The following is a 24,909-nucleotide window of genomic DNA, read 5'->3' on the forward strand; positions in this document are numbered from 1 at the left end:
CTGCGTGTCGGCACCAGAGGGCGCAGTGCTCCTTTTTTTTTTTTGCTCCAAAGCGGATTGTTTTCATCGGCGATGGAGGTTCTCCCTCGCCAGTTGCCATAGCAACAGTGATGGGATGTCGGGGAGTGAAGGGGGGGGGGTCAGTCTGGCTCTGAGAAGTCTGTTTTTTTTTGCCCGACAGAAGGTGTGAGGTGTGGCTGTCTGCGGGATGCGCCCTGAGGGGGGCGCCGAACGGCCTTTGATGCAGCTGAGAAAACATTGGAGGGCCTCCGCAGTGACGAGGCCCGTTCCAAGCGATGCCTTTTCCATTTACGTCAGCATTAAAGAATAAAATCTATTCTAAGGAGGACGTGATGAAGGACGCTCAATCAGAGGCGAGGGGCTAAACGGGGAGCATTGTGTAACGCCCTGGTGTCTTCCACCATGAATTATTAAAAGCTGCTCAGCACTTTGCCTCTTCGTTTGTCAGCCAGCAGAAGTGGAAACTCGTCCGTCTTGATTCAGCGGGAACGTTTGCGGCGTATTTTTCCCACGGCGCCGCCGCGCGCTCACTTCCTCAAAAGGGGGTTTCTTATAAAGTGAATTCCTGCAACACACAACATTCTGATGTCTCATCAAAGCCATCGGTGGGATGGCCCTCCCCCCTCCCGCTTCTCAACCTCCAGGCGCTGGTGGAGCTTTAAAAGCTCGTCCACTTTCTATTTCTAGAATAAAAAATAAATAACCCCCCCCCCCATCCCTTCATCCCTCCCTCTCACTCTCGCCCCCTAAGGCCGCTAATCATCGCACGGGTGGTTTAATGCAGCAGCAGTCGCAAATGTTGTACTCTGGCGCTCATAATTCAGCCCACCAACTTCGGCCTCAGACGCATACGTAGCCCCCTCCCTGCCCCCCCGCCGCGCTCCCTCATCTCCTCCCCTCCCTCCCTCCCAGCGTCGCTGCGCAGCATCAGTCTGAGCGCTCCTCGAGCCGGAGAGCCTCATCCCTCCCTCCCTCAGTCCCTCCGCCTCTTCTCTCTCTCTCGTCACCTTCTCTTGCATCCGTCCCCGCGACACCATTCATGCCTCGTTGTGGGATGAGCGAGTGAGCGAGCCGGGCAATCCCAGTGACCAGTAAGGGGGGAAAAAAAGAGCGAGAAGAAGAAGACGCGGAGACTGCTGCTGCCTCTTTATTTCCCCCCTTTTTGTTTTTTTTTGGAGACCGAAGAGAGCGAGCGGGGAGCAGCAGGGGGGGGAAGCGGGCGTTGAGAGCCATCGACCCAGCAGCATGCAGGCCGCCGCAGACGCAAGCAAGAAGGAGAGCTCCTGGAGCAGCTGGAAGGGCCAGGGTACTGTCGTGTTTACTGGGATTTAGTGTGCGTGTCTGTGTGTGTGTGTGTGTGTGTGTGTCACTGCATGCATCTCGCCTTCTCGCCTTGCTCGTACGTACGTCACCCCTGCCGTCGAGAACTGAAACCTGCATCCCGCTGCAGCTTGCTGACACGCCCTGAGGACGGGCGATTAGCCTTTAGCTGCGTGCGTGTGTGTTCGATCTGAAGGAAGAGGAGGGGGAGGAGGGGGCAAACAAAGAGAAGGGGTGGGGGGGAGGGGGCGGGGGGGCGAACGCACGTTGGCGGGTGCCATGGAAAATAATTGCGCTGAGATTAGCATGCTGAGCCCCCTCCTGCCCCCTCTCTGTTTGGTGTGTGTATTGATCGGGGTGGAGGTGCGCGAGCGACGCAAACGAGGCTCCATTTTGTAACAATGCTGGAATTTTCAATGTATTCATTCTTTTACTTTCATACGTGTGGCGGTATGCTCCGTTCCCCCCCCCTCCCCCCTCTCTCTCTCTCCCCGGTTGAGTCCCGAGCATCCCGACAACACTGACAGACTGTTTCCATGGTAACCAGAGGGGAGGGGGACACGCCCATTCCTGATCTGATTACATCAGCCCTCTATCTGCTCGGCTGCCGTGGCACCTTACAGAGAGACCAGGCCTGAGATGAGCCTCCTCCTTCTCCTCCTCCTCTTCATCCTCCTCCGTCCATCCGTCTGCCTGCACCCACAGCAGTGGAGAGCTGCGGCATGAGGCCACGGAGCCGGAACACGGTGCACCTTCGCTTCCCCCGACACCCATTAGGGACAATCTGGCCGTCGCTCATGAAAAAAAGCCACAACAGAAGTCTAGATCCTGCGCCTCTCAAAGGAGTCGGTCCTTATTCTCCGATGGTGGATGTGCAGCAAAACCTCTCCATGACAAAGCTCCATTTGCCATCGGAGAACTGAGTCATATTTATTTTCGGGCCGAGAGAGAGAAATGAGTCAGTGTGACGATGCAGAATCTGAAGGCAGCATCACAACAGGCCGACACTTGACTCAACGCAACTCGACTCCCGTGTTTGCAAAATGTCGTTGCCGTTTTGACGTTTCGCTCTTTCCTCTGGCACACTCTCGCTCGCCAAGATGCCGTTACGAGAATTGCAGCGCAATGATAAACAAGGACAAGCGCGAGTTGACTCTGTTGAAAACACAACACCAGCCGATGAGGTTTTGTGCAGAAAGTGATGTCACTCATGTCGTAACTGCACAACTCTGCATTTACGATTTTGAAAACTTTATAAAAGTGACATAGCGGCCAGGCTGTGGAAAAGTCAGTGCAGTATTTCCACAAAAAGTCAACTCATGGCTCTTGTTTGTTGTTTCACGTCATCAAGACTCATCAATCAATCTGCACCGCTGGAGAAAACAAAACTACGACCATAAACTACTGAATCCATCGCTGCCGTGGCCGCACGTGCATGTCCTGAACGCCGGGGGTCAAAGGTCGCAAAGCTGGGCCGAGCGAGGCCCGCCGGCGCTGCAGGCTCCTTATTTGCGTATTGGGCTGGCTCGGGACTCGACGGGCTGGTTTGAGGCCACGAGGAAGAGTGTGGTGATTTAATGAGGTCAGGCTAAACTAGTTTCACTCCAGTGGAGGCGGCGGGTGGGGTGGGGGAGTCGTATTATCATCAATGGTGTCATTCACTCTGCCTGCTGCTTCTCCCGTCACTGGCACACACAAAAAAAACTCTCCTGGCGGCTCGACGGTAGTTTGAATAGTAGTTTGTTTACGTCACGGCTAGCCACCGTTAGCATCTGGGCCTAAATCGAGCACCACCAGGTCCGAACCTTGAAAGTGAAGCAGTAAGATTTGATTAGATAAAACATTAGATTAGACGTTGACATGTAGACATAGAATATAATAGACAACCAATACATTTTATTGTAACGCATAAAATACAATATAGTAGACATACAATAGACATTAGAATAGACATATAATATAATAGACACACAGTACTATATATATTATTGTAATACAGAAAATACAATAGACATTAAATATAGACAGAATATAATATATAATTGTAATACATAAAATACAATATAATAGACAGACAATAGATGTAGACAGATTAGATTCAACTATATATACATATATATATATACATATATATATATACACACACACACACATATGTGTGAGTGTGTGTGTGTGTGTGGAACATACAGATGAGATCTATATGAATTTAGTCATATACAATGACTTTAATGATTGGAATATGTACACGAGTACATGAGTCTTAGGCTTGTTTCTGTCAACTTGATCAGTGACCTGAGCAGCGTGGCCTCGCCGTTGCTTTTCTCCTTCTTCACACCGCACGATGACAACAACAACAGAAAGGACAAAAAAAAAAAGGGAGCGGCCCGCTTGGCCCGAGCGTCTGCTGATTCCCCTGATTCACGGCCAATCAATCTCTCCGTCTGCTCCCAGAGGAAAGCTGTTGTCCCCTCCCTCCCTCCCTTCCTATCCCTCGTTCCGGCCCCTCCCTGTCTGCCTCCCGCCTCCCTCCATCTCTGCGCGCAGAAAATGGAGCAGGGGTTACTATGGTAACTGCATCAGGCAGGTGCTCCCAGCAGCAGCAGCAGCAGCAGCAGCAGCATCTCGGAACATGTCTCTGGTCTGAAGGGATCAGCACCAGCTGACTGCTGCTGCTGCTGCTGCTGAGGTCTCGTCATCGCTGATTCACTCTTTGGCTGTTTGGATGAGCCGAACCAACGCGAGCGCAAACCCACCGCGGGGTTTCGTGTGTTAAATCGCAACGTGCGACTCTCTGGCAACCGCACCCTAACACACAGCCCCCCCCCCCCCCTTCAGTTCCTCTGCAATGGAGCACGCTGATTCGCTAGCGTGGCTTTGGCCCCTCCCCTCCTGTATGAGAGCGAGAGAGGGAAGGAGGGAAGGGGGGGGGGGCACTCCCCTTTTCAGTACTCTCCTTTTGTCCTGTGGATAAAGCAGCTGCCTCTCTATGTGCTCAGCCATGGGAGCCACAGGTCAGTACTGCGGCCTCGCGCAACTCTCAGCTTCCGCTCGTCACCGCGTCCACAGTTGTTTTAAAACGGCTGCCGCTGCTGCGTGTTCGTGTGTATATATGCTCTTCTACCTGTGTTTGCCTGGGAGCTCGTGTGTGTGTGTGTGTGTGTGTGTGTGTGACCTGGAGAGCATCTCCATTCAAAACCCTGAAGCCACATGGCTAGTGAGTCACTAGTGTCAGTGACTTGTCAGTTGTCAGTGCTCCTCCACCTGCTAACAGCCGAGGACTCGCATCTCGGATTCCAAAGTTTGGAGCTGATAAGTCACTGTACATCCCAACTGTAAAGTGCCTGCAATGAAACCCTAACATATACATGTATATGTGTGTATACATATATATGTATATATATATTACAGTATCGAAACAATGTGTTTTTTCTTTCCTTTCCTTTTTGCATACAAGCGCACAGTGAGTTAAATGCTGCCTTTTGGCATCCACCGGCGCCTTTCAGTGCAGAGCGAAGATGGCCGTCATCACTATGCTGCTCACAGCTCCGCGGCTAAAATTAGAGCGAGCAGGCAGGCAGGCTGGCTGGCTGGCTGGCTGGCTGGCTGGCTGGCGGCTCTGAGAGGAAGAGACCCGAGAGGCCACGGGCACATTTGTCTCCTTCTAACTTTACACTCACGTAACCAACCGGTGGCTCGTTTGGCGGTTGTCGGGCTTCCCGGGTGGTGCTGGCAGAAATAATATAGTGGTAGTACAGTAGGCTTGGTACTGATGGACCTGTCCTGGTGCTGCTGGTGGTGGTAGGTGGAGTCTGAGTGGGGGGATTGCAGGGTCCAACAGCTCTTCTTGGGAAGAGAACAAGGCCATATTTGCAGCAGGCTGGGGGCAGGGGAGTGTGTCGGGTGCTGCTGCTGTGATGGTACACTGGGCTAATCCTCAGCCGCTGCTTCCTCATTTTTTTTCCCTTCCTTTTTTACATCTCTCTCATCTCCGCCAGTGGCTTTGCATTACAGGCACCGCCACCCGGAGAAACGGGTTTGAGTCGGGTTTGCAGCCACTAGACTTCCTCCTCCATCCTCGCTCCCTTGAAGGGAAGGGTCGAGTCACCCTCTGTTTTTCACCTCCCGAGACACCGAAGCCTCGTCAGCCTTTCTCGCCAAACGGGTCACACCAAACACTTCTTATCTGCGAAACTCAACTGATAAGTGCTTGTATCTATTGCTGCCGTCGGGCCTCCTGGCCGAGGTCGATCATTAACCCGGTCCGGCCGCTGCAGGTGCTCGATTCTTCCTGCATGAGACGAGGCCAGCTGCCAGCCAGCGTAAGAACACGTCAGACGTAAAACCCCCAATACTGGCTGAGCGTGTGCTCTCCAGGTGAGTCTATAAGAGGTGGTACAGCTGCAGCTCGCTCACTCACTCACTCCGACTGAACGACCGGAGCAGGCAGCCGGGTTTAGGAAGCTGGGTTAGTGGCGGATCACGTGACCCGCCGAGGCTCTCCGAGGACGCGGGCGGGCCTGTGTGAACGGCTTCCAGTTATTTGACCCACATGTGCGCCGCGCCGCTCGCAGCATCCTAGCATGTCCCCCCGACGCGGCCCCCCAGCCCCCAACTCGCAGGAGAAGGATCCCGCCACGGGTACAGAGAGAGCGAGACGGTTCAGGTGTTGCCAGGAGTTGAACCTCTAACCTTCTGTCTTCTCACCCCCGCAGCGATCGACCTGCTCTACTGGAGGAATGTGAAGCAGTCGGGGGCCGTGTTCAGCAGCGGGCTCCTGCTCCTCTTCTCCCTGACCCAGTTCAGCGTGGTCAGCGTGGGAGCCTACTTGGCCCTGGCCGCCCTCTCGGCCACCATCAGCTTCAGGGTGTACAAGTCGGTGCTGCAGGCCGTGCAGAAGACTGATGAAGGACATCCTTTCAAGTGAGCGACTCGGAACAGAATCTGTCTTTGTCTTGTTTTTTGGTTTCTTTGTTTGGTTTTTGTTGAACCTGCGCTTCGTTCCAGGTCCTTCTTGGAGATGGAAATCGCTCTGTCCCAGGACCAGATCAGCAAATACGCCGACAAAATCTTGTTGTACACCAACACCTGCATGAAAGAGCTGCGCAGGCTCTTCCTGGTACAAGACCTGGTCGACTCGCTGAAGGTCTGTGTTGACATTCCCAGATCTGATATTTTGTATCTTCTGCATGCCATACGTCAATTGCTGAATGTTTTTTCCGCGTCCTCCTTGTGTTTCAGTTTGCTGTTCTGATGTGGCTGCTGACTTACGTGGGCGCTCTCTTCAACGGCCTGACGCTGCTCATCTTAGGTGAGCTCATGTCGGAATTACAGCCTTAAAACATCCCACGTGGAGGGACGTAGACGTACGATCGTACGAAAGAGGATTAGGGCCACGGGAAGAGAAGAAATATTACAGGAAGGAGATTTTTATTTAAGTTTTTATAATTTCGAGTTTTAAGTTCAAATTTCGCAAATGGCAAAATTTGATTTCATTCACAAAATTTCGATTTCATTCACAAAATTTTGTTTTTGTTGGTCAACTTTTTCTGGAAATTTTGACTTTAATCTCGAAATTTCACCTTTATTCTTGAATTGGAAACTTGGAGAAAAAAAAAATCTGTCTTAATTTTTTGTCTCTTTTTGTGGCCCTAATCCTCGTTCGATCAGCGTGTAGAGCTGAACTGGGAAGCGTTAAACTTCATTCATAGCGTTTGAGCGTCTGTTGACTCTTTCTCTGTGTGCGCTAGATAAGTGCTGCGACTCGCGCTCGGGTACATAGATCCATGTCTGAGAAAATTCCCACCGAATGTCAAGACTCGCGGTGTGGTCGGTCTAACCGTTGCTCTGTGTGCCTCCGCAGCCGTGGTTTCCATGTTCACCATGCCGGTGGTCTACGAGAAGAACCAGGTGGGTTTCCGAGCGTCACGCTGTCTTTTAAATGCGTTGCCTAGTTATGGACAACCATAAATGCTCTACTCCTGTTCCTGTTCTGTCCAGGCACAGATTGATCAGTACGTGGGACTAATACGGACCCAGGTCAACTCGGTGGTGGGGAAGTAAGTGCTCGACATTCACTGTCTGTTAACATGCACATCTAGCCGCACAACACGTTGACATAATTACGACATCCGTAACCTTTATATTGGGAATCTTTCAAATGGGACACATCATCTTATTAATCTATTCATTCCGATGCCCCAAAAAGTTGCCCTGCCACCAATTAAAAGAGAATCCTGAAACAATCCGCTGAACAATTGTGACCCACCTGTCGCCTCGGCCCGCTGACCCACAACACAGTTAGTTAATTAGAGAGGCCCTCTGTGCAGCTGCTTCTGGTGCAAGTCTGCACAACAGCTGAGTGAACAATCCAGGGCTTTTGCAAGGATTGTTCTATACCATAACATTGTTAGTGAGGAATAAATAAAGAAATGACAAAGAATAATGAGGAACCTCAAGTCAGCACTGACTATCTACTAATACCATGGATGTACTATAAGAACCGGATACCGGACTGGCAATATGGCGTGCGCCTATTTTTCCCCAGTGGTCACTCGAGGTACTGCAGCACAAAAGAGAAAAAAAAATCCCAAAGCATTTTTACCATAGATCGCAATACAAAAATAAACGCCTTTAAAACGGCTGACAGGACAACTGTGACCTGAAACGTGATTCATAGTAAATCTTTCCATTGTAGATTTTTCAGCTATGGTCTTTTGGTTGCTCTTTGGGCCCATTAATGCGAAAGTCAAAAACTTTTTCGGCATATGCGCTGGGTGAGCAACTTCATTTAAATGAATGGCCCGCCATCTTGGGAGTCATGGGGTGTGTCTAATACTGACAACCCTGGAGTGAAGTTTACTTCTTGGAAGCAGCATGTCTGCACCTCCCCCCCCCCCACCCACACACACACACCCCCACCATATTCAGAGACAAGTCTTCCATTCTGTCACCACCTCCCTTGTTTTAGCACTTGACATTTCCCTAGATTTCCATAAAGAGTAAAAAAAAGACGGGCGCCGGGGTTAGATTTAATCGCGGCTAAAACCTTGGAACGCCACGGCACTGAAAAGCCTGTTTTTCTTTGCGCAGGATCCAAGCGAAGATCCCCGGGGCCAAGAGGAAGGAGGAGTGAGAGCCGGCGGCTCAGTCACGCAGATCACTCGCCGCTGAGGAGCCTGCTCGTCATCTGTGGGCTGTAGTGCTATGTCATCTCGGTGTTCTCTAAAAGCATCCACTGGAGAAAGCCTTTCACCTTGTCTATAGCAGTCTTAACACTAACTCTCTTTCTCTCTCACACACACACACACGAAACAAACACAGTCACACGTACGGTCCTTAACGCTGTTTCTAGGTAGAACAAAAAACGAAAAGAGGCAAAAGAGAATAAAATCTTGACTTTTTTTGTGTTGCTTATTATGAAGTGCATGAAGTTGAGCCTTGGGTAAATAATATTTGATAATATTTTGTGCAGTTTTCAAATCACGCGATGTTTCTTTGCTTAGCAGTGCTGACCACCAGCTGTGTGGTGCGGCACAAAAGACGCTAAAAAATGCCCTCAGACTCGCTCGACTGCCGCCGGTAACTCTTAACTGCTTCATGTCTCCGAGTTAGCGGACAGGGCTTCTTTCAGTCTACGTCAATATATATATAAATATCAAAAACATCATTTCCTTTTAGTGTTTCTAAGCACAAAAAAAACAATATGCGTCTTAGGTGTGGTTATCGTAGAAATTTTGCTTTTGTATAACCATAAGGAACAAAACACATGCTCATGTTTTAGGTACTGTTGTACAAGTACTATGAAGACAAGGGGGTATCTGTTGATATTTAGCTTGTTTGAAAAAACTGTCCAACTTTGTACTATGTTCAACTATACTCTGTAGTTCTTTAGACCCTGGACTCTTAAACTATTTGCACTTACACTCTGTATTTAATTACAAGACAAAGGAAAAAATAAATGTACCTTGATGTATAACATGTCAGTCTGAGTTGGTGACGATATCTTATCATTTTTACTGTCTAAATTTGATGTGATAATTCGTTGGGTGCGGGACAAGAAGAGGCTGGAAATATGAGCCAATGAATTCTAACACACACACACACACACACACACACACACACACACACACACACACACACACACACCGCTCCACTTGTAGTGGGGCTTTACGTGTATGTGGGTGCCAAATTTAGCACGACGCCTCCTAGGTCACAAAGACAACCAGTTTGAATGAAGACTGATTGACAAGCCTCATCTGTTGAACAACTATTTTTAATGCCGCGATGCAGAAAACCCCACACATAAAGTTGCAGCCATTCATTTCAACTTGGACTTAATCACAGTGGAAAATGGAACCAGCCATTTGTAGATCTGGCTGAATTTCAAAATAAATCTTCTCAACATAAAATCATTTTACCCCTGAACATAAAATTGTCTCAAGAAAAATCTTGGACTTATCGCAGTGAAGAATGTAACCAGCACTTTGAATCAACATAAAACATTATCAACAAAAAAAATTGTTGTCCCCTGATCGTAAAATTCTCTCGCGACAAAAAAAATCAGAATAAAATCTTGCACACTGGTCTTTTAGCTGTTGAGGAGAACAACTGGATGCATCTGGAAGAGAACGTTTCTTGTCCTGCTGCCTCCAGGCTCAACAGTTTCCATTTTTAGAGCAGGATCCACCTGTAAGATTTATTGTAGGCAGGTTAAAAACTGAGAAACGATCTTAAATCATTTATGAGCACTAACATCAATAACTGAAGAAATCTGGTTTAATTAATGCTAACTAATGTACCCAATACATCTTAATTTTTTTTAACGATAAACGGACTTGGGCAAAACATTTCCAAACAAATAAATAACATTAAAGCTTTTTAGATGAAATGTGGTTGAGAGTCCATGCAGCCCAAATGCAATAGTGCAGCAACTATGGTCTGCTACAGTGTGAGCATTCTAGAAATGATCCGGCCACAGGGTAGAACAACTGAGTTTGAAAACATGCTAGTTCCATGTTAGAGGCTTTTGACTGACTCCCAAGTCTGCAAATTCCAGCTTTGAGATTCCAGTTCAAGCCCATTGAAGTTTCCAACTTCCAATTCAAGACTTTAAAACCAATTTAGAACCAGAACATTAAAGATATCAACAGAAAGTCCAGTTATCTACCATACCTGGTTCCATTTGTGTGGCGCTGGGTAGTAGACTGGGTTCACAGCGTCCCTCGGCGGCGACTTGGAGAACAGCCTGTATTGTAAATATCACGACTTAGTAATCGCGTGCGTCATTTCGCTCACAAAGGCACTTGCGACGCTTGCGTTGCGTTGACCTTATGAGCCGCTCCTGGCAGTCTTCTTGCAGGTCGCTGATCTTGTCGGGTCCCAGGTGCCACGTGCCGCCGACCCCCTCACACACCAGACGGTTTATAGCGAGCCGCAGAGCATTTATCTAGAAGGAAAGAGCGGCAGAAGAAAAAGGCAAAGAGGTCGTTGACTTGGAGAGACACAAGCCTGCACTCACACACACACACCCGGCTGTGTGTTACTACCTCAATGATGTCCTCGACGTCGAACTTCACATCAAAGGTGAGTTCAATGTCGTGGTCGGGAAGGAAGCCCTCCTGCGCTTGAGTGTTGCAGCCCAGACCACAGAGGGCGCCGGTGTAGCACGTCTTCTCCTCGTTGACGCTACAAACAATCAATCAAAAAAAAAAAAACAGATGGGTTTTCATTACGCTGCTTTTAAATAAGTGAGCTGCCCTGGTGTATGCTTGCGTACTGCTGACCGCAACTCCATGACAGGAGTGAAGAGCATGGTGATGAGCGCGGGCAGACCAGGGATGTCGGGCATGATAGAGGTTTCTCTCAGTAAAATCTTTGCCCCTGCAAACAAAACGAAAGACTTGAAGCAGCCAAAAAAACTGAGCGCAAAAGAAGAAACTAAACTTTCCAAAGGCCGTAAGACGTTAGAATTGACTTATCATAGAAAATGGATCAAATGTTGATTCTGTATTCAATAATGTACACTACCAGTCTACCAGTCGCACTAGTGCACCATGAGATAATGTCAGGTTCGCCGTGAAAAATTAAATAAAAAAAAATTTGCTTGCTGATGTGCCTTGGCATTTTTTAATCAATGTAAAAAAACATGCCATGGCTCAAAAAAGGTTGAAAAACACTAGTTTAGAATACTTTCTACTACGATATGAAACCTTCATCTGCTACCTGAGGAGCTGACGTGGAGGGAGCCGGCCACCATCATCCTGTCGTGTTTCAAGTGTGGGTTTTCATTGACGGCAAAGGAGTTGATGCTGTTCTTCTCCACGCACACCGTCCTGCGGGGAGTGGGGAGCTAAACGTCAGCGCCGGGTTTGTGGTTCTGACTGGGCCAGACTTGTGCATGACGTACTTGTTGTGACTCCTGTGGTTCAAGCTGTAGAAGCTGATCCTGTTGGGACTGAAGGGGCCGTAAAGACGAGCCTGCGGTGCCACACGGAGGTAAATGAAATGAAATGAAATGACTGAAGAATAAAGTCATGAAGTAAAAGCGGTTATTGCTGTAAATTAATAAAGAGAAAAACGTACCGACAAAAAAAAGACATGTCTTAAATCTGTTCAATGTAGTCAAGAATAGGTAGAGGAAAAATTGTGGTGTCAAGTACATTTTAGATGCCATGACTGATCTACATTGATCATTGCACTTTTGGAAATCTGCCTTTTTGAAAAGCCACTGTGCCAGCAGCACAATCTAATATTCCTCCTCTTTCTCTCTCTGAGCTTCAGCACAGCCAAGGTAAGACCTGCTGTGAGATTCACTGGCATACGAAAGCGCACACAGCGATCTGCCTTTGGAAAGAGTGCATGTGGACATGAGTGGGCGCACCTAAAAATACAGCCAGTTACTGAAATGGCTCCATCTCCTGGACAAACGCAGTATTACAAGAAGTGCAGCAGTGACGCCATCGCGCCCTTTTCACAACATTTAGTCTCTTCGACACCTGGTGTTTCTTTAAATATGATTTTTAATGGGCTATCCTTAATTTTACCAGGATTCAATAATTGATGTTTGTTTCAGAACTCTTTTGGTGAGCTGCTGTGTGTCTTGCCTTTGTCTTGGCGCAGCCTGTGCGGCTCTTGGAAAAGTGGGAGAGCAGGCTGTCGATGAGCTGCTTGTCTTCTCTCCTACGATCCTGCCAGATGCCGCTGACACTGTTGGCCACAAACGTCCCCTTTTCCATGTCCTTGTACAGTGACACCAGCGCCTCGTGCCTTTGCTGCCATTGCACAGACACAAAAGCGAAGGATTTAAACAAAGACTCGTGGGATTTGTACAAAAGAGGATTAGGGTCACAAGAAGAGGAAAAAACATTACAGGAAGGAGATTTTTTATTTAAGTTTTCATTTTGAGTTTGAAGTTGAAATTTCGTGAAAAAAGTGGACGCAAAAAGGACAGAATTTTGTGAATAATACCATGGATGCGTAGCTTTCTTCAGCCTTCACAGCGTGGCCCTCCTCAACCAAGATGTCTGCCAGGCTGCTGTCCGTCGTCTCCGAGCTGATGAGCAGCTCCACGCGCATGACGCCTTGCAGGATGGAGTACAGCGACACGATGAGCGCCTGGCCCTTCACCAACGTGATAAAGCGCTCGCAAGCGCAGCTGCTCCACGGGCTTCCCAGGATGACGGACTGGGCCGAGGGACGAATTCCAATGACTTGGAACTCCTGAGCCTGACGAAGCGCGCCGGGTTATTGTGTTATACTTTCTGTACTATTTTTTAAAATGTAAGTTCCAGCGGTGGCACTATGTTCCCACCTGGAAGGGCGCAGACAGAAGGTCAGACGGAAGCTCCCTGAGGCTGCAGCAGGGGACGAGAGCTGTGTTGCCAAAGTCCAGGAACAACACCTGCAAGACCGAGATGCCAACATAACGTTAAACACTCTGGTAAAGATAAAATGAAATCAAGGCGAACCACTAAGCAACTCTGTGTGTCATGGAAACACTTTTTTGGCATTTAAACATCAGCGGACGTGACGTACTGGGTCACATGACCAGTTCACTACAGGTGGAAAATGGCGCGTTATGTTTGAACGGAGGAGGAGACGAAATATTTTTTACAAGTTATGAGAGAGAAAAATAACGCAACCATTCTTCACAGCAAACAAACTCGCTGGACGAGATTACAGCTTTTGCGTTTTAACCCATTCAATGGAAACCAAATCGCAATTCTACTTTGTCGAATTTTAGAAATATTGCTTTTATTTTGCAAAAAACTGTCATGGAAACGCAGCGAGTGAGGTAATAAAAACACATCCGTTCCAAAAGAATTAAACGAATCCGCCGCATCCTGGAGGTTGTGGTGTGTGTGAGCGCGTGTTTACCTCCACTGAGTTGTTGCGCAAGTGCAGGATCTTGGCGCGGTAGTAGGACAAGCTCTGTTCTTTGTCCTCGGAATAAGGAGCCAGACACAGCAGGTTGGGGTAGAGCGACACGGAGACAGGAAGCAGCGTGCGCTGGTTAATCTCTGCTGTCAGGCGGCGCTGCTTCCCCAGACTGGCTTCGTCTGCCTGGAAGCCCCAGAAATGACCCACATCGATCACCTGCAACAGACATCGACGTTTTACCAATGACTCATGCGGAAAATGAAAACACCGGGAAAAGAAACACTTCGGGAAACTCGATTTCTTTTCATGGTCTGGGCGACGCAAAGCGTGTTGGACGGGCCTCTGTGATGTTGACGACAAAGAGCTGCTTGGGTGGGAGCTTTGCCGGGTCCAGTTCATTGTTCTCCACTCCCACTGGATACACAGACTGGTTCTGGAAGTCCACATTTACACTGTTTAGTTAAGAAAAAAAACACACACACACAGAGAACAGAGGAAAAACGTTAGAGAGAGATTTTGGCAACAAGCTGGATTTTCAATGACGAGTGTGTACATGTGACATCAACCTCCCTTCCTGAGGAGGCAGTGTCGAGTCTGCCTAAAGCCTGACTGACAGTCAGACGGGAATCTCAGGACGCCAGATTACATAATGGCTCGGAGCCGCACGGCTGCTTACTCGTCTGCAGCGCTCCGGCATTCATGAATATCATGAATGGGGAAATCACCAAAGTAAAACACACGAGCACGCGTACCGTGCATATTTTAGATGAGTCACATTTCTGTTCCCGGCGAGGAGTTCAATTTGTTCAGTCGGGTAGACGGCCAGCTCCATGGAAAGATGAGACGGCTGCTGTCCCAGGAAGAGGGCGAGGGTGACCTCGGGCAGCACGCTGGTGACCTGGGACGACTTGTAGAACTCCACGTACGCTCTGAGGGAAACACCAACACGACAACGCCTCTTGCTCATATACGAATTGGATGAGGTTGAGGAGTCCCGTTTGTTAAGAATGGGCTTTTAGTACCTGGAGCTGTCAAATGAGATCGATTTGACCTGTCCACACAGGCGGAAGAGGGACTGCAGCTGCTTGTAATACAGGAAGCTGTAGGGAGGAAGGTTCCTCATCTAAACAGAAGGCAAGTTTGTTTTTAGAACATCCTCACCGCTAGAGTGAGAGGTTTGAAAGCTTTTGACTACACTCTTGGGGCCGATGGTCATTACACACAACAACAAAAATAATAAGAAAATACCATCACTGTGGTCCTGGGGTTGAAGCCACTCAGTTCTTTAATGGCCAGATCCTCCTCAATCACCCCCTGGAGAAAGTAGTTGGGGTAGGAGGCACCAGCGATGACCATCTACAGAGAAGATGAAACATAAAAGTGATGATACAGCTGAAAAAATGACTGGATTTGCTCTGTGTAAAGTCTCTGAAAAAAAAGAAAAGAAAAAGTCTCTAACCTGAAGAATGAACCTCTCTCTGTTTGCGCTGGTGTAATCTACAGACGCTGTGTCCTCTGGCACTTTCATGTTAAACTGGGCAACACGACGCTTCAGTTCCTCGTACAACTCGGCAACCTGGACGAGGAATCACAAGACCTCAAACTGCAGGTTCGGCATTTACGTTGTTCTCCAAAAATATCAGAGAAAAACTGTGTAGAAATTGATTGGGAACCTCTCTGATCCTCTTGATCTGGATGAAGCTCTCTTTCCCCCAGTCCAACTCGTCCTGTGGAGGAGGGATGAAGGTAAAGCAACTAAAGACATCAAGAGCAAACAAGAAACAACCACGGTAAAATGTTGTGAAAAGCTTTGTTTTTCCGTGTATTGGCTCACCTTGGGGTGTCTCAGCTGACCTTTCTTTTTGGCTGTGATCCACGCCTGAGGGGCGAAGACAGAAGACAATGGTGTTGAAAACAGCGTCCATCCGAGCATCGCGTAAAAAAAAAACGCGGTTTACTTTGGCATTGAACGTTACCTTGAAGGCATTGACAAAAGCCAATGAATCACTGGGAGTTCCTCTGGCAAATTTTAACTTGCTCCTGGGATGAAACATGTTGATTAGAATGAGAACGGATTTGTTTTTATACTGCAAGTATAGAAATCATGCAAAGTGGCCAACAAAGTGCTGTAATCAGCTCAACATCAGAGTCTGAAAGCTTCTGATTCACTGAAGCAATCTGCATGAAGGAAGTTTCCAACCATCATCCTACCGCCTTAATATCCTGTGCCATGTTGCGAGTAAACACAATTAACATGGCCGGACAGCCTGGCTGTTTGAATCGGTGACTCACCTGTAGCTGGCAACATGTTGCATCGACGGCATGGCAAAGAAATTCTTGTGAGAGTGCGACGCAGCTGACGGGTGGAGGAGGGACATAGGTGAGAGTTGTGCAAACCAGAACTGATGCGTGTGTTCATGTCGCAGCCGTGTTCGGCCGTCGACTATGAGCACCTGCGCATTACGCTGGCGATTTGATTTGGGTCCCATTCGGGCGATGGACCGACCTATGATGAGGCAGTTGTCCAGACAGCCAAAGACGTAACCCAGGACGACCATCTTGCCCAGGTGGAGGTCTACGGGTAAGTGGGCCAACACCCGGCCCAGGAAGGTCAGCTCCCCGTCCTCCAAGTTCTCCCTGCCTTCGCTCTTTCCAGACAGCGCTCCCATCTTAAAGGGGAGAGAATTGCATCATATTGTGTCATCTTGCACGCATGCATCCTTGTCGACCAGGTCAAGTCCATATTAAAATCTCAAAATAAAAGCAAAATAAAAGTGGTATTTCTAACATTGGCTTTTGTTTGTATACATTTGTTTGCTGTCAAGAATGGTTGTGATATTTTTTTCTTTGATTACGTAAAAAAATATTCCGTCACCTCCTCTGTCCAAACATAACACGCCATTTTCACTTGAAGTGAACTGGTCATGTGACTCCCGTACGTCACGTCCGCTGACGTGTAACTGCAAAAAAAGTGTTTCCAATTCCAGTGCAATATGCCTCCACAGAGGTTTTTTGAAGTTTAGGTGTTTCCATTACCGTTTTTTTATTGCGATATTTAGGTTTTGCGCAATTCTAGGAGTAATGGTACACAGCTACTGATGTAAAAACCTGCAGCCAAAGCAGTCCAACATGTCATTTAGTTACTCGCAGGATGAGACCAGATCAGTGTCCCAGATTGTGCAGGGTTTATCGCCCGGGAGACGCGATGAGGGCTGTGCAAACAGCATCATTCTCCCCTGGGTAAACATCATTTAACCATCACAGCAACTCCGGAGCTTTACAAGTATGATAAATATGCTGCACCGTTCCTCACACACTCATTACACACGTGCACACATAGTTTATACACTGCTGACTGTTGGGTACAAGTAAGTCAGGCGTCAGAGGCGGGTTCCTCAAGAAGTACCTCCTTTAGCTGCAGCACTGTTCTCACGATGTCACTGAGGTTGGGAGGCGAGAGGGCCGTTGAGAGGATTGTGCGAGGGTCTCCGATGTCCAGCAACTTCACTTTCAATACGATGGTGGCCAATGGAGCGAGCTCAGTGGAAGAGGAAGCACACAAAGTATTAGCTGTTTCATTTTGCTAGCGTCGAAGTTGAAGGAGTGCAAGTGGCAGCTGAAGGGTTTGGGTTGAATAAAAAGGGGGTTAAAAAAAACAAACACTTACAAGCATATCTGGGACCATGTGATCTGGGATTTCTTTATTCCAGAAGCGCTTTGTGACGAGGCGATAACAGTAGCCCTTGGAAACGCGACCGGCCCTACCTGGCATGTTCAAGAAAGCATTAGTCTGGTAATTCAGGGGCTTTTGAAACTTCTCCCTCATGTGAAAACAGCTGTAAAAAGACAGCATTTTTTGAAAGAGGGAATGAACTGAAAATTCATAGCTTTTTTTGCCGCATAGCATTTCCTCTCTCGCACAAGACAGGGGGGACATTTGCCGGCTTGCGTGAGAACGTGCCCAACACACTGCTATAGTTGCTGCACAGGAAGTGATGGCATCAATTCCGCGCTGGTCTGCATTCCCACATTTTAAATGTATATACATTACTTGCAGCATTGAAAGCAACAAAAACATTCCACTGCCTCAGCTCGTACATTTGCATCATTTCCTCGTGGTTCAGCATCACGTGACGACTACACCAGTTTTACCAAAACAATGAAGCCCATGCGAAAATGGCTGCCTCACTGAAAATTCCACCATGTGAAAACATGGCTATAAACAACAGCGTTGGGAGCGTTGTACCTCGACGCTGGTTGCAGCTGGTTTTCGATGCCCAGGTGAGACACAGAAACTGGAAATTGGTGTCTTGGTCACAAACCATGCGACGCGTCAAGCAGAAGTCAATCACTGTGACAAAGAAAAACAAAGAATTAACATGAATGTGCTTTTGAGAACCCGAGCGAAAGGGATGGAAAGACCCACCGTATTTCACATCGGGAACAGTCACTGAACTTTCGGCAATGTTGGTGGACAGGATGACCTGAGAGACGGAGGAGACTGTCCGTAAAACAGGCGGTGGGAGCACGTTGCATGTCAGAGTGAATGAAAAAAAATGAAACATTTACCTTCCTGTAGCCACTGACAGGATGCAGAAACACACTGTTCTGCTCATCCAGGGTAACAGAGGAGTGGAGCGGATACACCTGCAATCTGAACAACTGAAGTGAATTTTAGGGTCAAGACAGCAATAAAATAGCAAAACTGTCTCCGTCAACACATTACACATATGTAAAGTCCCTTTAATTAACTCCGCCCTCTGTTCTGTCCAGCACACCCACTGTGTTCCGCCTGGTCACCTTTACAGAGACCTTCAACATCACCCCCGGCTGTTTCTGGCAAGGAGAGCTGGAATTTTTTAATAAATCCTGCTGCTAGAATTGATGTTCCTCACATGAGAATGTCAACTTTTTTTTAAAACCTAACATATTGGACAACCCAAATACAACCCATAGGCTGAGAGTGGACTGCCTGCAGACACTCTCACCTCTTGTGGACAAGCTTGGCCAAAGCCTCCTGCATGACGCGAATCTCGTGTATACCAGGAAGGAAGACGAGGACGCTGCCGCGCTGGGAAAAAAACAAACCGTCGTCCTTGTCGGCTCTGCTGTAAAAACAAGACCAAACAACTGTTGCATGACTGCGTAAAAAAATGGGGGGGGGGGGAAAGCTTTGACAGTTATTCAGTGAGCTCACATGGATTCTTCACCCTCCATTTCATCAAAACTCTGGATCAGACCAATGGCCACATCGTACATCTCCTTTGAAATGTGAGGGTCATCACCATGAGGCGAGTCCACCTGTTGAACACAGGGAAACTCTCGCACCAGCGTTTGACTTGGACGTAAAAAGAAGGTGACGCCAAGAAAATTCTCTGCCGTCGTTTCACCGTGAGTGGAAACAGCTGGAGGTCGTCCATGTAAAATTCGTCGATGCGGTGAGCGCATCCGTCCACCTCGAACACATAGGCCGGGAACATTCTGCCCTGGATCACTGTGCTGAAGTAATCTGCAAACTGCTTGCAGTCGATGGTCGCTGACATGAGGATGATCTGACGGTTTGAGTTTTGTTTTTTGTTTTTTAAATAGAAGTTAAGCTGTTGCAAAAGGAGGACGTGGTAGAAGTTACCTCCATCAAATTGCACTTACCTTGACGTAAGGAGAGTTGGAACGGAGAAGTTTTCTCAAAACTAGAAGGACAAAGTCCATCTCCTGACTGCGTTCATGGACCTTTGGCAAAGCAGAGCGGTTAAACTGACCAATGAACCAAAAATCAGAGAAGAAAGGAAAGAAACTGAACCTTAGGTAGAATATTAGAGCAATTTCATACAACCCCAAAAGAACTTTGCAAATAAATGACCACGCTTTTGTACCTCATCAACAAAAATGTGCGAATACTCCGTGAGGCATTTGGCTTGGACCAGCTTCTGCAGCAGCACTCCTGTGGTCATGTAGATCAGCCGTGTGTGTTCAGTCGCCATCTTTTCCAGTCCAACCTTAAAAGAAATATTCAAAATTGCAGGGATGAACAGTCGCTGGTTGAAAAGCATTAAACTACGCAGATAAGCAAGTACGCACGAAAACGCAAAGAGGTTGGATTTTAGGTTGGTCATAGAAGAATTCCAAGTGTAATGAAGCCCATTCATGTTAACTAAAGTTAACCCACGGTTGTTATTCAATTTTGGATCATCAAAATAAATTTCAGCAGAAAACATAAATAAATAAAAATAAATAAATAATTGGGGACATACGACACAAAGGAAAAGGCTTTTCACAGCAAACATTTCAGATAAAGAAACAAAAATCTTTTCCACAGAATATTTAATCAGCAAGGTGAACTAAAAAGTGGTCAGTTTGCATAATACTGCATAACACGAGCATTGCACTTCTCACTAACATTAACTGTTTGTCATTACTCCCACTGTCAGTGACTTCATCTTCAACAGCAGAGCTCTGCACTGAGCGGAGGAGACGGTTATTATTAGATGGAGCGCCAAACCTTCTGGCAAGAATGCAGAGTCATGACCACCAAGCTGCACAGGCATCAAGCCACACGGAATAAATTGAAGATAAACAAATGTATAAAACGCCACTGCGGATACAAAGGACCACTCAACGTTGTAAAGAGGCTGCATCCGTGCGTCAAAACAGAAATCTGAAAAAAATTCAAAGATTCAAAGCTATTTCTTTGCTTTGAAATCAATGAACAGATGAAGTTAAAATGCAATGGGACTAAACCCAGGCTTTAAGAAGGGAATAGGGCAGAGATGTGTTAAAAAGAGATACCATGAGCATCGACATAACACTGTTGAAAATCCCAAAATCTTCCCACCTGATACCCCACCAGACTCCCCAGGGTGCAGTGCCTCTGCGCTGCGACCCATCGAGCAATACTGGAGGCCCCAATTTTGCGCGGTTGGGTGACGACGATGTTGCATGACAAATTTTTCTCGCTGTAGTGGTCGAGAATGAACTGAGGCAGCAGGGTGGTCTTGCCGCTGCCTGTGGATCCTCGGACGACCACGACAGAGTTGTTTTCTATGAGAGAAACCAGCTGGGGGGGAAACACAGAGACACACTGAAACGCAGATTGCGTTAAGCAATGAATGACATCTGCGTCATATGACCATGATGAAATAATGCCTTCACAGAAAAACAATACATCATGTTTACAGAAATTTCTACATTGCTAAATTCAGTTTGGGCTTGTTGGCACTTTGTAAAAAAAAAAAAAAAACAACCCCAAAGTTTATCTGTTTATCTGTACAACAGCAAAAAAGTAAGCACAACAATGTCCTGTAGACATTGAAGTGCAGCAAAAAAATCAAAGGGTTCTTTGTGATCCCTTTCATTTCAGGCATGGAGTTGTATGTGGTGCAGACATGGTGTATTATACCTCCTGTCTGTTTTTGGTGATGGGCAAGTTTGGGTACTCATCGCTGGAGCGTGGAGCCGGTGCAGGACCTAAAGTTAAACAACAGCTTGCATCAAACTGTGAGAACAGAGAGGACAAAGGGAGGAGGAGGAGGACAGGAGAAGTCGAGGGGGATGATTTAAACTCACTCCTTCCAGGTTCAGCTTTCAGGCTGGTCCCTCCTTCTGGTTTCACATATTTCTGGCTGGTCTCTGCAGAGGCCTTTGATGGACTACAAACCATAAAAAATAAAAAAAATAAAAATTCAATTTCTCTCACAATTGGTGCGCAAACATCCAAACTTGACCATAAAATAAGCTTATTTAAGATGAAACACTAAACAGGTTATGAAGAACTAATTCCCATCCCATTCAATCCCATTAATGCGAAACACAAATTAAAATATAATAGAGATTGAATGCCATTTGTACAAGCCAAAAACAGGTTAAAACAGATACATTGGGTTTCTTGTGCTTTTCCCTGAGTCAGTGTAAAGATACTAATGGTCTTAAAAACATATAGCAAAGTGCCTATATGGCAAAGGTGCAAACGGTGCATATGGCTACACTCCTAAATACACTATACGTATTTAAATTAAATATATTACAAACATAATAGGGAAAAAGGCATTGACAATTGCAGCAGCCATAATTGATATAATTTGGTATGATTTCTAAATCGGATTCAAATACATGTCCCTTTCTCTCTTTATATGGCCAGTTCTACCAAACGCACTTCAACCAGGAAACATTTCCAGCTTCCTCTGACTCTGGGCCTCTCTCTTGCTCTCTCTCTCTCTCTCTCTCTCTCTCTCACTCTCTCTCTCAGTGAGGGGAGGATTTTGCAGGAGCACAGACAGAACTAAGAGAAGCTGAAACGACACCCCCACGGCTTTTGCAAACACACGCACACTCTCTCTCTCTCTCTCTTTCTTTCTCTCCGCTGCACACGCTTCATGCAAGCTACAAAGCAGCCTGACCTTAGAACAAAGCTCCATACTGAGAAGAGGGGAATGGGGTGAAAGGAGAGGCGGCGAGTTTTTAGTCAGCTGAGTGCAACTAACTCCTGTCTGCGTGAAAAAAAAACACTCTCAGTTAAGAAGCTATAGGAGGACAGGCTACCAACAGAACAGTGATGACGATGTGGTTTTAGGGAATCCGACGTCGAAGGATGTGAAAAACAGCAAGCGGATATTTGCAACGACTGACCCGTGAGCAAAGGGAACTGAAGGATTTACTCAGCGCAGATCTCGGTCAAATTTGGAATTAAGCATCGGCAGCAGAAATTTGACTTGTAAGTAACCGTTTCTTGTTTTGTGTCCATGCATGTTCAAATGCATGCAGCAATACAGTTGTTTCTGGGTTTTGTTTTGTTTTTTAGAGCTACAGCAAGATTCAAATAATCTAGACGTGTGAAATCAGTCTACGTTTCTGCAAGGCAGAAACTAACCCATGACACAGAGTGACTTGAATCCTCGTTGGAAGCTCAGCAGTCACTTTTGCTGAAAGTCATACAGGACATATACTTGAGCTATCATCACCTCATCAGTTTTTAACAAGACAACACAACTACCACGAAGAACCCAGCTGAGTTAGAACAACATATTTTTGTGGTGTATAAAAATTCTAGATTAATTGTTTCAATAAATCAAGACTATCTGTATGCAGCTGGAAAGCCTTCACTCCAGCAAACATTTATATATCTGCCTTTATACCAGTTTTGTGATATTAGTCTGTGGAAACAATCACTGTATTCTCAGGTAGAGAAACAATTAATTTCCATTTCTGTAGTTTTACAGGACTGTGTGCTGTTTGTGCCATGTCCTTGTTCAGCTGGATGAGATGGTCCAACGGCACCAGAGCACAGCCCAAGGATGAAGCAACACCTCTGAAGACCACGGGGGCTGCAGCCAGCCACACGTTGATGGGGGAGCTCCTGTGGCACCTGGAGGAGCACGAGCCCCTAGCAAGGGAGCCAGAGCGAGAGCCGGTCTGCAGCGGCCGGGGTCCGGACTGGTTTGAGAAGTACCCCAAGTTACGGAACCTCATCTCCACCTCCGAGTTACAACAGCTGGAACTCCTGTGCTCTCAGATTCCGCCCGTCCACGCAGCCGCCGTGCTCTCCAGGTAGCAGCCATCCCAGCGCTCTCGCTTCACGCTCACATTAGTATGCTTGTCAACAGCATCTAGCTGCTCCTGCATGAACACGAGGCCTGACAGCGGGCTAGCGGAGGAGAAGACCCAAAGGGGATGAGAGGCAGGACGAGCTGCCAAGGAAGCCATTATGTGTTACTGTCACAGAGCCGGGGCCAAGCAGAGTGTGAACATGTGAAGGTGAAGGACGCCCTGTTGGGCTAGAAATGAGTCAGGCTGCCAGCACGTCTCTTTGCGCTCATCGTCTTCTGTGCTGAACGTGCTGGTGTATTAAAAAAGAAAAACAAGACAAGTGTTTAATGTAGCGTTTGCATTTTTTCGTAGGTTTCGCGAGGCGGCCGCCACGAGCAACACAAGGCCGTGGGAGGCGGCGTCTGTTTTGAAGCAAGTGATGCGGGACTTCCTCTCGCGAAGGGACTTTGTCGACAAAGAAGGCAGACTTTCAATGGAGTCAGCACGGCGCCAACATGTGGCTGACTGGAGCAACCTCCACAGAGTGAAGCAGGGCGCCGTCACACCCGCCGTGCCCAACTGTGGAGAACATTCAAGGGAGGAGATTCCAACCATCTCTGGATACGTCGACTGGGCCATGAGGCATCCTGGCTCTTTCACACGGTCAAGCAGGGACTGGGGGCTTCCGTATGACTATCCTGGCTCACTAAGGCCTACAGTGAGGCCTGAGGCGTACAGCACTACACTGTGAAAAGGTTCACAGGCCAAGATATCAGTCATCCTGTGTAATAGAAAGGCTAAAAAAAATTTATTAATTTTATTCTAGCCTGCAGTAGAACTTGCAAGAAATGAGGAAACTGCATCATTTGATTTTTTGTTGTTGTTGTTGTTGTTTGTGCCACTATCAGAGAGTGGTGTCTTCATCTGAGAGTCCCTTGCAGCCACTCTATTTTTGTTTCCTTCCAAAAATTATGAACGTACAGCACACATTTTAGAAAGTTGGTTGTAAAAGTTGGCGTTTTCTCGGGGCTGATTCAGATATTGAGTTTATAAAGACAAAAAAAGATTCAAATACTTTGTAAACATTTTTAGATGTTATGTTATGATGGACTTCCGTATATTATGCTGCAACGCACGCGATTTTTAAGCTACGCTAAGCTAATATGCTAACTTCCGATTTCGTTCCCTCCCCCATCCATTTTGTCATACGCACTTCTAAGCTACCTCTTGGCAATTTAGCTTAACTGCTTCAGTCGCCACAAAACGTCAGTGACGTCGACGTCTACATCTTGTAGTCGAGACGTTTATATGTCACACTCTGAGAAAGTTTTTTTTTTGTGAAGCAGCAACTAACTGCCGCAACTCACGAGCACTTGACACGTGTGAGCCCGCGTGAGCTAATTTAGCTTTGCTCGAGCTCATTTTACCTGAGTTCTGTTGGTAATAACTCGGGTGATCTTCGGGCAACCGCTTCTTCTGTGAGTTTAATACTCGCAAACGACGCCCCGGACGTGAACCAGTCTGCAATTTGTTCCGCGGTGATGGCCTTCTCCATTTTGGAAATGCACTTGGGCTTGACAGTCGCCGCTGATGACTGACGATGGCAAATTCGAAACGAATACGTGAGTGTTATAGGGCGACGCCTAGCGGCTTCGTGTTCGTGTGTGCGTG

The 24,909-nt window shown here is 47.2% G+C and overlaps 3 protein-coding genes across 7 annotated transcripts in view; 2 read left to right on the forward strand and 1 right to left on the reverse strand.

Annotated features, from left to right (window-relative positions):
* Nucleotides 1–9,323, forward strand: part of rtn1a (reticulon 1a) — a 21,928-nt gene extending 12,605 nt beyond the window's left edge. For 2 of the 5 annotated variants that reach the window (XM_076018086.1, XM_076018087.1), the window contains exons 5-10: nucleotides 6,054–6,261; nucleotides 6,346–6,484; nucleotides 6,580–6,649; nucleotides 7,202–7,248; nucleotides 7,339–7,397; nucleotides 8,431–9,323. In XM_076018086.1, the coding sequence (XP_075874201.1) occupies nucleotides 6,054–6,261; nucleotides 6,346–6,484; nucleotides 6,580–6,649; nucleotides 7,202–7,248; nucleotides 7,339–7,397; nucleotides 8,431–8,473 (566 nt within the window). In that variant the 3' untranslated portion in view covers nucleotides 8,474–9,323. Of the gene's footprint in view, nucleotides 1–973; nucleotides 1,328–4,214; nucleotides 4,353–5,609; nucleotides 5,980–6,053; nucleotides 6,262–6,345; nucleotides 6,485–6,579; nucleotides 6,650–7,201; nucleotides 7,249–7,338; nucleotides 7,398–8,430 lie in introns of those variants that run through there. The other 3 variants (XM_076018088.1, XM_076018090.1, XM_076018089.1) reach the window with 3 other exon arrangements.
* A 274-nt stretch (nucleotides 9,324–9,597) lies between these two features.
* On the reverse strand, nucleotides 9,598–24,819 carry tdrd9 (tudor domain containing 9). Its single transcript, XM_076018093.1, has 35 exons — nucleotides 24,666–24,819; nucleotides 21,283–21,365; nucleotides 21,116–21,183; nucleotides 20,552–20,773; nucleotides 19,593–19,715; nucleotides 19,369–19,449; nucleotides 19,110–19,271; nucleotides 18,917–19,020; nucleotides 18,708–18,827; nucleotides 18,289–18,373; nucleotides 18,146–18,203; nucleotides 17,966–18,070; nucleotides 17,387–17,484; nucleotides 17,126–17,257; nucleotides 16,226–16,388; nucleotides 16,012–16,075; nucleotides 15,696–15,759; nucleotides 15,554–15,598; nucleotides 15,393–15,446; nucleotides 15,179–15,295; nucleotides 14,968–15,075; nucleotides 14,742–14,842; nucleotides 14,472–14,648; nucleotides 14,060–14,171; nucleotides 13,717–13,935; nucleotides 13,151–13,240; nucleotides 12,808–13,065; nucleotides 12,444–12,611; nucleotides 11,747–11,817; nucleotides 11,563–11,672; nucleotides 11,124–11,220; nucleotides 10,887–11,025; nucleotides 10,668–10,786; nucleotides 10,513–10,585; nucleotides 9,598–10,027 (listed from the first exon to the last, which is right to left on the reverse strand). The coding sequence occupies exons 1-35, from the start codon at nucleotides 24,791–24,793 to the stop codon at nucleotides 9,929–9,931; spliced, it is 4,017 nt and encodes a 1,338-aa protein (XP_075874208.1). The 5' UTR covers nucleotides 24,794–24,819; the 3' UTR covers nucleotides 9,598–9,928.
* On the forward strand, nucleotides 22,952–24,142 carry rd3l (RD3 like). Its single transcript, XM_076018092.1, has 2 exons — nucleotides 22,952–23,259; nucleotides 23,611–24,142. Exons 1-2 carry the CDS (start codon nucleotides 22,952–22,954, stop codon nucleotides 23,987–23,989), a joined length of 687 nt encoding a protein of 228 aa, XP_075874207.1. The 3' UTR covers nucleotides 23,990–24,142.
* Nucleotides 24,820–24,909: the final 90 nt, after the last annotated feature.

Source organism: Nelusetta ayraudi, unplaced genomic scaffold (genome assembly GCF_046127955.1).
Source record: "Nelusetta ayraudi isolate G7.1 ecotype Tasmania unplaced genomic scaffold, CSIRO-AGI_Nayr_v1 ptg000007l, whole genome shotgun sequence".
NCBI lineage: Eukaryota > Metazoa > Chordata > Actinopteri > Tetraodontiformes > Monacanthidae > Nelusetta > Nelusetta ayraudi.

Excerpts from the sequence above, each read along its gene's own strand:
- rd3l (XM_076018092.1), top strand. The coding sequence starts at position 22,952 with ATGTCCTTGTTCAGCTGGATGAGATGGTCCAACGGCACCAGAGCACAG. Across the intron at positions 23,260-23,610 it reads GCAGCCGCCGTGCTCTCCAG|GTTTCGCGAGGCGGCCGCCA; the intron begins GTAGCAGCCATC and ends ATTTTTTCGTAG.
- tdrd9 (XM_076018093.1), bottom strand. The coding sequence starts at position 24,793 with ATGGAGAAGGCCATCACCGCGGAACAAATTGCAGACTGGTTCACGTCC. Across the intron at positions 18,828-18,916 it reads ATGGAGGGTGAAGAATCCAT|CAGAGCCGACAAGGACGACG; the intron begins GTGAGCTCACTG and ends TTGTTTTTACAG. Across the intron at positions 15,296-15,392 it reads AGATCAAGAGGATCAGAGAG|GTTGCCGAGTTGTACGAGGA; the intron begins GTTCCCAATCAA and ends TTCCTCGTCCAG.